At 42.6% G+C, this 12850-nt stretch overlaps 2 protein-coding genes across 2 annotated transcripts; both read left to right on the forward strand.

Annotated features, from left to right (window-relative positions):
• The first annotated feature begins 5586 nt into the window (after positions 1-5586).
• On the forward strand, positions 5587-8709 carry LOC104420685. The gene is made up of 2 exons (XM_010032480.3): positions 5587-6670; positions 8131-8709. The coding sequence occupies exons 1-2, from the start codon at positions 5681-5683 to the stop codon at positions 8527-8529; spliced, it is 1389 nt and encodes a 462-aa protein (XP_010030782.2). The 5' UTR covers positions 5587-5680; the 3' UTR covers positions 8530-8709.
• A 1926-nt stretch (positions 8710-10635) lies between these two features.
• Positions 10636-12774, forward strand: LOC104419408. Its single transcript, XM_010031062.3, has 2 exons — positions 10636-11997; positions 12217-12774. The coding sequence occupies exons 1-2, from the start codon at positions 11095-11097 to the stop codon at positions 12610-12612; spliced, it is 1299 nt and encodes a 432-aa protein (XP_010029364.2). The 5' UTR covers positions 10636-11094; the 3' UTR covers positions 12613-12774.
• The last annotated feature ends 76 nt before the right edge of the window (positions 12775-12850 follow it).

A 12850-nucleotide genomic window follows, 5' to 3' on the forward strand; every position in this document is an offset into this window, starting at 1 on the left:
ACTCCCACACCTAAGATTGAGTCTCCGAAACTCAAGCCCAAGTCTGAGTTCATATCGACACCAAGCTCAAGACATTAGGGGCTAAGATTAGGTCCTTGGTGCTTGGCCATAGGTCCATCATGGTTGAGCCCAAGTTTATCAATGCCAAGAGCTTAGGACCTCCGCGCTAGTGCACAAGATCATCATGGCTAGCCTTGGGTCCCCATGATGCTTGTTCCCAAGTCCTTGGCACCCACGCTCGAAATTAGGTGCAAGCGTCCTTGCTTTGATTCATTGATACTAGGCTCGGGTCCATCGAGGCTGACTTGGGTCCTGAGCACCCAAATTTGGGCTAGAGGCCCCCAATACTCAAGCTCGAGTGCAAAGGACTTGCACCTAGCTCATGAGATTTAAGCTCAAGTTGAAGGGACTTAATCCTTGGCACTCGAGTCTAAGGCTGGCCTTGATGGAGTTGGGCATTGATGCCGAGCAATAGCATTGCGATCTTGGCTTTGATAGACCCAAGTATACATGCCAGGGTTCGAAGCATCTTGTGCTCTAGCATCGGTGACTTAGGCACTAGTATTGGGGTCTTGGGCCCAACCTCAATAGGCTCGAGCATAGGTGCCAAAGTACTTGGACCCTGGTGCTCAAAATCAACCTCGCAAACTTGATAGACCTATGCATGGGTGTTGGGGTCATGAGCCTATGCATGGGTGCTTGGGATTTAGCATGAGCCCCATGCCTAGTGATATGGTCTTTAGCCTTGACCTTGATGGACCCATGAGCATAGGCATTGTGAATTGGAGCTTGGCCTCTATAGATCCAGGCTTGGGGAGCTAAGGAGCATGACACAAGCACCTAATTATCTTTAAATTGATAACCCCTGTTAGATATTAACCAAACATGTTACTGCCTACCTATCTATCTGTATCTAATTCCTATCCCATTATTAAGCTCCCACGAATTTTCACGAATGTCTTGTTCATGATATTGCCTACCTATTTGCAAATATTTGAATCGTCTGAGAACCATTAAGATTTGAATTCCTAATCCTACCATCCGGTTGTAACCCGCGTAGCACTACCTTAAAATATACAAAAACAAAGCAAATCAATCGATTTCGCGTGCATTGACTTCGATGGAGAACGACTTTTGATCGAGGCAGAGTTACGGGGCTCCTTTGTACAATCCGTAAAGCTCGTTCAGAGCCCAACACTGTGGAGCTAAATGCTAAGGCACTCGAGGCTTTTTCTTACCTAAAAAAAAAAAAAAAACCTTTTTCGACTTTCGATAAAAAATAAAATCGACCACTTTGTTCTCGCTCATGGCGGTTGCTGAATTACACAGTTTTATATTATTTATGTGTTTTATTAAGGTAGTGTAAAGATTAAAATTTTTTGGTCTTTATTGTCCCATAAAAAATAAAAAAAAATAAAAGACAGGCCTGGAGCCCGATCCGGACCAAGAAAATCAGTACGGGCTGGGCCGGGCTTTTCGGGCTTGCGGTTTTTTCCCACTACCTCTGGAGGTGTTGATTCTCATTTAATAGGCATAAAATATAGATGTTGTTTGGAAATAATTTGTTTTATGCTTTAGTTTCATATAGTTCATAAACATGAAAAATAAAATGCACCAAATTTTATTTATCTTAGAAGCTAAATTAATATTTAGCTCTATTGACCTCTTAGTGAGGAACAAATCTCATGTACAAAAAATTGATTAGGCTGAAATATTAAATAATTAGAAAGAAAATCTCATTGAAATGGATAAGTTATAGATAAACAGTTCATCCTATAATGAATTATATTCATTTGTCTTAAAATAAATCGAAGAAAATTCTCTTTTCCTTTTTTCGACTTTTTTTCACCATTTTTGCAAGCACAAATGGTAATTAGTATATACAAAAATTATGGACAAAAACCTGACCTCATATAACATTTGGAGAAATTATCTAATCAGTACCAAACCTATTATAGTGATATCAATTTAATTTCAGTATTTCAATTTTATTAATTGAATCCAAATTTTTTGCGCAAAATTCCAATATAATATTAAAATCGTTACCGGCCATTAATCACTTGATCACACATCTTGCGTGCACTTGGTTATATACGTATAGGATTTCATATAAATATACCATCCGTACACAATTCTTATTTACCGAAATTAATAAAACCAATTAAATTGGGGTTGCTCTGACATTCCATCGAATTTTGTTCAAGGCAATTAATACGCTGATGTCAGGCATGCGCTGTGGCTCGCAATTCGAAGGGAACTTTAGAAAATTCGGATTTTGAGGAACCCGTGCCTCTCCGTGCTTATAATTGCTTGTTCTTGAAGTAGATTTCATGGAAAGTTTGTAACGTTAATCGCCATTGAATTCCGTGGAACGGACGTGGCCGAGATCGATTGGCTTCGTGCGTGTCGACCGAGACCCCGATCTTAAGGACAAGTGAATATTCACATTTTGTTGTAATCATGAGTGTATTTCACTACATTATAGCAATTAACGATAAACTCATTTATAAGTTTGTATTAGTTTCTATCGACACCTCTAGTTCATATATCAATTGAGCAAAGATGGTGTACATGAAATTTCTCTACTAGGCTTGTTGTATTTGGTTGAAAAGTTATTATCTCGATATTTAAAAAGTTATCGATACTTGTTATTTATATTGAAAAATTCAGTATGGTATTCAGAATACCATAGATTGAATTTGATGAATGATAATCTATCAAACGTTCTTTTAATATAAAGGAAACTTTCATTTTTTTTAAAAAAAAAGGGATAAGTGTAGCAAATATCCAAAAATTTATCACAAAAGTGTGATTGAGTTCTAAATTTTTTAAAAGTCTAAGTAAATATTGAAAACTTGTTAAATTCGTAGAATCAAAACCTTTCTGTTAACTCTATTAAACTTAGCTAATAAAAATTACTAACGTGACTTATTCTATTTTTTTTTCTCTCATATGGAGCATATTACGTGGTGTTAAGATTAGCTGAAGCGCTAAAACAATTTCAACGGCCCACAAGTGAAGGGTCCGGCCTCCTGTCGGTATTTTTTTCATCCTCTTTTTTCAGAAACTTTTATCTTTTTTATTTTTTCAATCTATTTTTACTAAAATTTACATTAAAAAATTGAGATTTTGAAAAAAATGACAACGTTTTAATCATTTAATTAATCTTCACGTCAAGTAAGAGAGAAAAAATAATAATACAAAAAGCCACATTGGCATTTTCCATTCCCACGTGGTTATGTATGTATAAGATTTCATATAAATATACATGCCCCACACAATTCTTATTTACCGAAGTTTATAAAACCAATTGAATTGGGGTTGCTTTAACATTCCATCAAGTTCTAGTGAAGACGATGAATACGCTGACGTCAGGCATGTGCTGTGGCCCGCAATTCAGAAAAGCCCTAATTCAAAGGCAACTTTCAAAAGAATCGGATCCTGATGAATCTGTGCCTCTCCGTGCTTATAATTTGCTTGTTCTTGAAGGAGATTTCATCGCCGGATCTCAATTTTGACCCGTAATAGAGGCGAAAAAGGGGAGAGCAATTTAATAAAAAAATGCTTGCATGCTTTTGATGCATAGAAAGCTTAGCAATGTATCCACCATGGAATCCCGTAGATCTCAAGTGATGTCCACATGTGATTGAGATCGATTGGCCTCCGTGTGTCATTCGAGACCGTGCGCTGATAAGCTTTGCCGAGAGGCTAGTTTATAGCAAACTGGGTAACGTGCAGATGATCTAGTTGAGATGCCCGATATGAGATTTCTCTAATAGGCTCGTGATGTCCATTTGAAAGTTATTACCTTGATATTAAATATTACTGGTATTAAATTGCTATATTTATTTGAAAAAATCAGCATGGTATTAGGAGAAGTGTAATTCCAGATGTTACCCCATTACTTTTTGCATGGAATAGTTGGCAAAACGGAGGGATGTGTAATAATGTATTTCCTTCCATTCATGACGCCTCTCTCTCTCTCTCTTTCTTTCTTTCTTTCTTTTCAATCCGGTTCTATTTTATGTCGATTTTACAAGTCATTATGTGTACTATGTTCTGTGCTCAACGTTGCCTTTGTCTTGAAGCTGTCTAGAAGAGCTTTTTCCCTTATTTCCATGTAGCTTTGACTTTGTTCGATCGTCTTTCCTACTTTTCCCCCCTTAAACTACGTGATTCCGGCGACGTTTCTCCTCCTTCTTTAATTGGATCGAAAGGGACGGATAGCAGTCTCAAAGCGACCACGAAATCTCAGACATTCAGGACTTGAAATCATGAAATCTCAAAACATTGCATGCAGCTCCGATTGCTCGATTTCGGGCGACGAAACCGGCATTGAACGAGCTCTCGTTCGAATTATCTAGGGTTTCGGGAGACTGTAAAGCGATGGATGCAGCTTATTTCCCGACCAAGAAAGCAATGGGTGGCGGATGGGAATGCTTCGAGGCGCATGCAGAGGTCCCTTTGCTTGTCATTGTCCATAAAACTCTCACGTCCCTTTGCTATCAAGACTCACTTGAACTCTATTTGTTTCACCGAAAATAACTTATGAAAAAATATTTTTCGAATTTTCTTATACTCATTTCACGAAAAATGAATTAATTGGGGGATAATATTTTTCATGAAGAAAAAAAGTCTTACAAAAAAAGAAAACAATATTTTCCACTTTTAAGAAAAATGAAAATATTTTCTCTTATCTCATGCCCATTTTAATTTTTTTTTTTTTTATTATCTATCTTTTTATTTTTTTTGGTATCTTTTTTTATTTTTAAAAAAAAAAAATAATTTTTTAAATTTTAAATTTTTAGTTTGTCATGACCGATTGACGGCGATCGGCCATAGGCGAGCCTCGAGCTCACCGGCCTCAAGTGAGCTCGAGATTTGCTTGCTTGCTTGATCGATAGTGAGCTAGGTGAGAGGCAAGCTCATCTCTAGCTTGCCGCTTGCCCAATTGAAGCGAGCTAGGCGAACGAAAATATCTTGAGCCCTAGCTCACCACTTGCTAGATTGGCGAGCCAGGTGAGCGGCGAGCTCGGGCCTCGTTAGATCGATGAGTGCAAGCCTCTAGCTTGCCGATTTGGTGAGCGGCGAGCTCGAGCTTGCCTTTGGTCGGTCACCAATCAAAGAAGAAGAATAAGAGAAAAAAGAAAGAAAAAAATAAAAAAAAAAAGATTTTTTAAAATATAAAAATAATTTGAAATGATATTTAAAAATAAAATAACAAAAAAAATATTGAAAAATAGTGCATGAAAGAAAAAAATTTGCTTACTGAACAATGGAAAATATTTTCCGCTTCTTTTCTAATTTTGACTAAATACCATAAAATAATTGTATTTCTCTGAAAAATAACTCTTTGAAAAATATTTTTCAATATCGCCATATTTTCTGCGAATTGAACCGACCCTTAAACGACTATTTAAGATCAGCAACCCGCCAATCCCGACCTTCACCAGTCCACTTATCCCGAAAATCCGATGCTGTTTCGGTCACTTATCATCTCTTGATCTTATCATCTCTTGATGGCCAGAGCATCACTGCCGGATCAAGTGGATATCAGAACCACGTCACTCCCGCCGATCTACACCAGAACCAACTCCTCCAAATCCAACCCACAGCCACGTCCCGCCGCCATTCCCTTCTCGATCTGCACTGCCAGACTCTTCATCTACGTCGTCACCGCATGCGTCCTCCTCCTCATCCTCTCCCAAATCTCCCTCCTCCAATCTCAACCACACCTTCCCCTCTATGGCCCCTCTCTCTCGTGCACCGATGGCGAAAAATCATCCTCAACACCACCTCTGACGCCGCTCTTCATGACACGGTCGCTGCCGCCGCCACAGTTGATGAGCTCGAGGCCGTGGTTGAGAGGCTCCGTGATGCGGTCACGTTCCTCCCGCTCAAGGACCGGCGCTTCGCCAACCGACCCACCGAGGGCCGCACGTGGTTCATGAGCTCCCTGAACGAAACCAGCATCGGCGGCGGGCCTCGGCACCTGCACTTCCCGTCCGACAGCTCAAAGGGCCGGGTGCTTTGCCTAAAGGGACGTGACGTGCATGATGGCTCGTGGAACTACTACGCCCTCGCGTGGCCTCAGGCCCTCCCACGCGACGCCACCTTCATGAGCGGCCTGACTTTCGTGTCCTACAACCACTACGACTACGACAACATATGGCACGGCCTGTTGCCGGTGTTCCCGTTCGTGGCGTGGTACCGGGGGGATGGTTGCCGCCGCCCACCCGAGCGGTGGGTGCTTTACCACTGGGGCGAGCTCCGGCTGGAGATGGCCCCGTGGCTGAGCAAGTTGATAGAGGCGACGTTCGGGAAGCCACCGTCCATAGAAATGTTCGATAAAATCAAGGAGGACAGCCCGGTTTGCTTCGAGAACGCAGTGGTGACGAGGCACAACGAAGGAGGGATGTCTAAGGAGAGGACGATCGAGGCCTACGAATTGTTGAGATGCAGTGTGAGGAGATATTGCAACTTCAGCTTAGAGGTCGATGGTGATGGTAACAAGGTTAACAGGATCCATTTGACGTTGTTGATGAGACGAGGAGGGAGGTCGTTTAGGAACGAGTCGGCCGTGGTCGGGATTTTCCGGAGGGAGTGCAATAAGGTCGAACGGTGTCAGCTCACGGTGGCTCACTCCGACGATCTCAGTTTCTGTGATCAGGTCAGTGCATGAAGCCTAAATTAGGGTGTATTTGGTAACAATTCTATTTCTGAGAATAATTTTTTATCAAAAATGATTTTTTTTATCCTTTTCTACAGAACAATTTTTATGCATTCAAAGGTGTTTGGTAATTATATAAAATTTCTATTTTTCAAATAGAATTGCGTTTGGTATTGTCATCAAATTTTTAATCCAAATCATTTTCTTTTAATTTTTAAATAACTTTATTACTTTTTTATTTTAATTTTCTTTTCTTTATCTTCTTCTTCAAACTTTGGCCGGTCGCCGACCTCGAGATGATCGGGCGACTAGCCAAACAAGGGTCGGCGACCTTGTTGGAGGGTCATTGGCCCCCAGCCAGGTTGCACCTTGTCGGTCGAGCCTCACCAGCAACTAGGTGAGGAGCCTTGCTTAGATTTGGTGAGGCCGAGCTTGCCCAGCTCTACCGAGGGCTTGGCCTCATCGAGTCACCGCGAGGTCGGCCTCACCTTGGCTGAGCGATGCTGACCTCGCGATGGTTCGACGAGTTTGAGCCTCGCTGACAGTTGGGCGAACTTAGCCTCGCCATATTTGGGTGAGATCAAGCCTCGCCTTTGGCCAAGTCTTGCCGGCGGTTGAGCGAGTCTTTAGCAAGTTCACTAGACCTCGCCCTGGTCTAGTAAGCCTCTGGCGAGCTCGTCGGACCTCGACCAATCAGTTGTTGGTGACTAGCAGTGGTGGATGGCGGCGGTGGTAGAAGAAGAGAGAAGGAAGAAGAACAAGAAGAAAAGAAGAAGAGAAAAAAGAAATTTGAGTTAGCTTGAGTATGAAATTGTTTTCAGGAATAAAGAAGTAACTTTTTTTTACTCATTGATTTTGTTCCCTATCTACCCCCAAGAATAAATTTGTTCTTAAGAATAAAAAAAATTTACCAAATGGATTTTTATTCCAAATCTATTTTCAAGAACAAAAGAATAGAATTAGTCACTATTGAGCAAGTTACTATTTCCAAGAACAAAAAAATAGAATTAGTCTTTGTTTGAATCAACATAATTGTTGTTTCTTTTAGTTGGAAGATCCAAAAAGAAGAAAGGTCTGATTCTTCTCATGGAAATTATAGTACATTTCTTCTGATTCTTTAGTGTAAATGAGTTGAATAATCTAGGTAGGGGTCAACTTATAGGTGGAGGGACATGGTTGAGTCTTCAAATGGACTCCGCTATTCCACACCATTTGAACAAAACAACATTCAAGGAGTGCATGCTTGTTAGGCGTTGACCCACCATTTTAGATGACAAACCGAAAATCCTAACGTCTGGAATGACCAATTCCCGCAAAATGAGTCCAATTCAATGACAAATACTTGGCAATTCGCACATGTTAACTGACCTTGATGTCCACTTATTTTGCAAGTAATCAATCACTAGAGTATGTTGGGTTCGCGGGATCACTTTTTGATTGAAACCGATAACATTATGCAGGTGAATTTGTTGAGCACGACGGACGTGTTGGCGACGCCGCATGGGGCGCAGCTGACCAATCTGTTCATGATGGACCGGAACAGTAGTGTGATGGAGTTCTACCCCAAGGGGTGGCTACGCTATGCCGGGGTCGGCCAATACGTGTACCAGTGGCTGTCGAGCTGGTCGGGGATGAGGCACCAGGGCGCCTGGTGGGACCCAATCAGCGAGGAGTGTCCCTACCCGGAGGACGCCGCCAAATGCTTCGAAATCTACAAGAACGGCCAGATAGGGCACAACGAGACCCATTTTAGCGAGTGGGCAGGAAATGTTCTTGGTGAGGTGAAGCTGAGAAAGATTGCAGAGGCCGTTTCCGGCAAGAAGCCGGATCCTACTCGCCCTTGTGCTTGCGGCCGATAATTCGGATATATTGTTTTTTCAATTTTCCACAGCATACACCCTTTACTTTAAAATCAAGATATTGGACTTGTTAATCGATTCATAACTTTTTAAACACAACCAATATCTATTTGAACCCTCTTTACTTGTAGGAGTACATCTTGGATCTGTTGTTTATGTTATGGTAGGAGTCCTACTCATGGCGACCTCATCGAATTGGGAGCAACTAATATCAAGAACTTTTCATATAGATGGAGTATTCACCGGTGGTTCTACAGAACATGTACAAGCCCTCTCTAATGGAAAAAATCAAATTCAATGATGATTTGGTTCATCCCACACATATGCGTCATGGGCATCCTATCTTTCTATGTTCTATAGACTTGTATGTAACTTTTGAGAATTGATTTGCTAGAAGAGTGAGAAATAGATTAGGGGTTGTTCGGTAAGATTTGTGAATAATTGTTGGTGGTAGAGGGGCAAAGTGATTAGACCGCATATTCAAAAAAATAACAAGATGGCGACCGCAGCGATTGTGACGCTAAAGGGTTCATTTACAATTGATTGTTAATACTAGCAATCGCGGGTGTCGGAGTACTAGTTTCATGTTGAGCGATGTTGTAGTCTTAAAAGAAAAATAGTCTCCTAGGGATGATTCGGAGGGGGTACTAAACTAGGCCTAACTTCTTAAAAACCCATAACTTCAGGTGAAGTCCCAATTTGTCCTGAAATTTTGTGTGTATAAAAAACGGAAAAAAAATCATAAACTTTCATTCTAATCCTGTTGCTCCATATCAAGGCAGGAGTGTTGGTGATACATGGGTTTTGGTAATAAACCTCTAATTGGCCGCGCTAAAGATAATTTTGAAGAAATCAATGACGATTTTTGACAGTGAAGGCTAATTTGGGACCATAGTGGAAGTTTGTGATTTTTTAGATAAAAAAATTTGGGCAGAATTGGGATTTTTGTTTTTTGTTTAGTAAATTTGAAAGAACAGAATAACTCTTTAATCCTTTTGATGGTTACTGGAAATTACTTCACAAACACTTAATCAAAAGAAATTACATAGATCCTCAATTCAAAGATATGGAGATAATCGCCCAATGGTTATTTTCATATTTATAATTTTGTTGAGAAATTTCAAGACTCTTATTGATAACTTCACACCGTTTTGTCAATGATTAATAATTAAAAATTAGTATTTTTTAACGTAAACATAAAGAAAATGGTGTCGGGGTCAAATCCAGGGTTTTAGTCCCATCGAAGTTAAAGAAAGGAACCGTTGATCAAGTGCATTCGACTTCGATCATTGTGATCCGGCGTAAATGATTAACAAATAAGATTATGGATCTCAATCTCGCCACTGCATTAAATGCATTCTACACAATCGTCAACTCACCTTGAATTCCTACATGGGAAGTCTCCATTCACGTCTCTTTCTCTCGTCTCCTGTCCATGTTTTCCATGCACTTAACTTATTAAATTACGCCGCTCACATTTCAAGAACTATTTATGGACCTACATTGAGATCCACCAACAAAAGATAATAATAATAAAGCCGAATTGCTATGCAATTTTCAAATCGTAATTGATTTTGTTCACCACTTCACTCATAAACTACCCTTAAAATAAATATATATCCTCATTTCTGGTTTTTAGTTTGTTTTGGAGTTTTACGAGGTTGTCTTGTTACAGTGACTTAGTAAATCCTGTCATGTATTATTTTAATGAAGAATAGAAATTTCTTTTGACCAAAAGGAAAAAAAAAAAAAAAACTTCTCCGCATCATCGCCATCGAAGAGCCTTGTCCAAACACTGATAGTTAGAGACTGTTGAATGTGCGAATCCCCCAAATTCAAGCTTTTTGGGATAATCCGGTGCCTGCACAACTTAATGGTCTCAACCTTGCAGAAGGTACGGACTTTGATTACTCGTATCATTTTGCTTGCTTATCTGACTCTTAGGCCTCATTTGGTTCCTCCAGAATCGAAATCCATGTCCTAAAGAATGCAATGTTAGGGTTTGCAGACACCTCGTACCATATTAGGAATGAGATTATAATTTACGATTTAAAGAAATCGTTGCTGGTAAGGTAAATGAATGAGAGTAGCTCAGGAGCCAAGCTAAGAACAAGAAGACTATAGCCCTCGAATTTAAATAAGAAAATAGCACTTTCGAGATTGCTACGAGGTCAAGGTGGTGGCATCGTCCGGCGTGATTCCTGGATGTTGTCGACGCCCGTTGTTAATCCGAAGAAAGCTCGAGCCGGACTCGGTCTTCCTCACTCGTCCATGAACTCTCTCGTTTACCTTCTTCACAAGCGTCATCTCTTTCATGGCCCAAGCATCATGCCCAGATCAAGTGGAGATTAGAACCTCCTCGCCCCCACCGATCCACACAAGAGCCAGCTCCTTCAATCCAGCCAACGACCCCGTCCCACCACCGTTCTCTTCTCGGTCTACACCGCCAACTCCTTCGTCTGCATCCTCGCCACATGCTTCCTCCTCTTCCTCCTCTTCATCCTCTCCCAAGTCTCCCTCCTCCATTCTCAATCGACTCCTTCCTCTCAATGGCCTCTCTCCCTCATGCACAGATCGCAAAAGATCATCTTGACGACCATCTCCGCCATTGGTCCTGACGCAGCCACCGCCGAGAGGGCTAGTAAGCTTGAGGCCGTGGCGGAGAGGCTCCGTGATGCGGTCACGTTCCTCCCGCTCAAGGACCTGCGCTTCGCCGACCAACCTGCCGATGGCCACACCTGGTTCATGAGCTCCCTCAATGACACCAGCATCGGTGGCGGGCCCCAGCACCTGCGCTTCCCCTCGGAGGGCTCAAAGGGCCAGGTGCTGTGCCTCAGGGGACGTGACGCGCATGACGGCTCGTGGAACTACTATGCCCTCGCATGGCCTGAAGCCCTCCCGCGCAGCGCCACCTTCATGAGTGGCCTGACTTTCGTGTCCTACAACCACTATGACTACCACAACTTATGGCACGGCCTGTCGACGGTGTTCCCGTTCGTGGCGTGGCACCAGGGGGAAGGTTGCCTCCGCCCGCCCGAGCGGTGGGTGCTGTACCACTGGGGCGAGCTCCGGGCCGAGATGGGCCTCTGGCTGAGCAAGCTGATGGAGGGGACGTTCGGCAAGCCAACATTCGTAGAAGTGTTTGACAAAATCAAGGAGGACAGCCCCGTCTGCTTCGAGGACGCTGTGGTGATGAGGCATAGCGAAGCAGGGATGTCTAGGGAGAGGATGATCGAGGCCTACGACTTATTGAGGTGCAGTGCAAGGAGATATTGCAACTTGAGCTCGGAGGTCAATGGTGATGGTAAGAGGCGTAACACGATACGTTTGACGTTGTTACTGAGACGAAGAGGGAGGTCGTTCAGGAACGAGTCAGCTGTGGTCGGGATTTTCCGGAGGGAGTGTGATAAGGTCGAAGGTTGTAGGCTCACGGTGGCACACTCCGACGATCTCAGTTTCTGTGACCAGGTCAGTGTATTAAACCTGAATCAGTGCATTAGACTATATAGCTTTTGATTCTTTAGTGTAGATGAGTCGAATAATCTAAGGTGGAGGGACATAGTCGAGTCTTCAAATGGACTTCGCAAATCCACACTAATCGGCCAAAAAGTTCAGGAATGCACGCATGTCAGGCGCTGACAACACCATGTTAGATGAGAAACTGAACCTGCTAATGACATAGTACAGGTGAAACTGATGAGCAAAACGGATGTGCTGGCATCACCGAACGGGGCGCAGCTGACCAACCTGTTCCTGATGGACCAGAACAGCAGCGTGATGGAGTTCCTCCCCAAGGGGTGGCTGCGCTACGCCGGGATCGGCCAATTCGTGTACCGGTGGCTGGCGGGCTGGTCGGGGATGAGGTTCGAGGGCGCCTGGTGGGACCCAGTCGGCGAGGAGTGTCCCTACCCGGAGGACGTTGCCAGGTGCTTCGACATCTACAAGGACGGCCAGATCGGACACAACGAGACCCATTTCAGCGAGTGGACGGCAAACGCTCTAAGCGAGGCGAAGCTGAGAAAGATTGGAGAGGTCGTTCCAAACAAGAAGCAAGACCCTATTGGTGCTTGTGCTTGCGGCTGATAATTATTTTCCAATTTTTCACAGCCTACACTTTTGATTTCTTGCACTTTTTTTTTTTGGGTGATATATTACTAGGAACGCATGAAAATATATCTCACTAAAATCTCTCTTCATTTTTGATTTTCTCTTGAAGTTCCATCAAAACAGTCGAGGAAATTGACTTTGCGATAAGCTGAGAAATGGGGTTTAGAGGTTGTCTTGCAACACACGAAAAATTTTGTTGAGGGTAGAGGAGCAA

The sequence above is a fragment of the Eucalyptus grandis genome, chromosome 9 (assembly GCF_016545825.1).
Source record: "Eucalyptus grandis isolate ANBG69807.140 chromosome 9, ASM1654582v1, whole genome shotgun sequence".
NCBI classification, from domain to species: domain Eukaryota; kingdom Viridiplantae; phylum Streptophyta; class Magnoliopsida; order Myrtales; family Myrtaceae; genus Eucalyptus; species Eucalyptus grandis.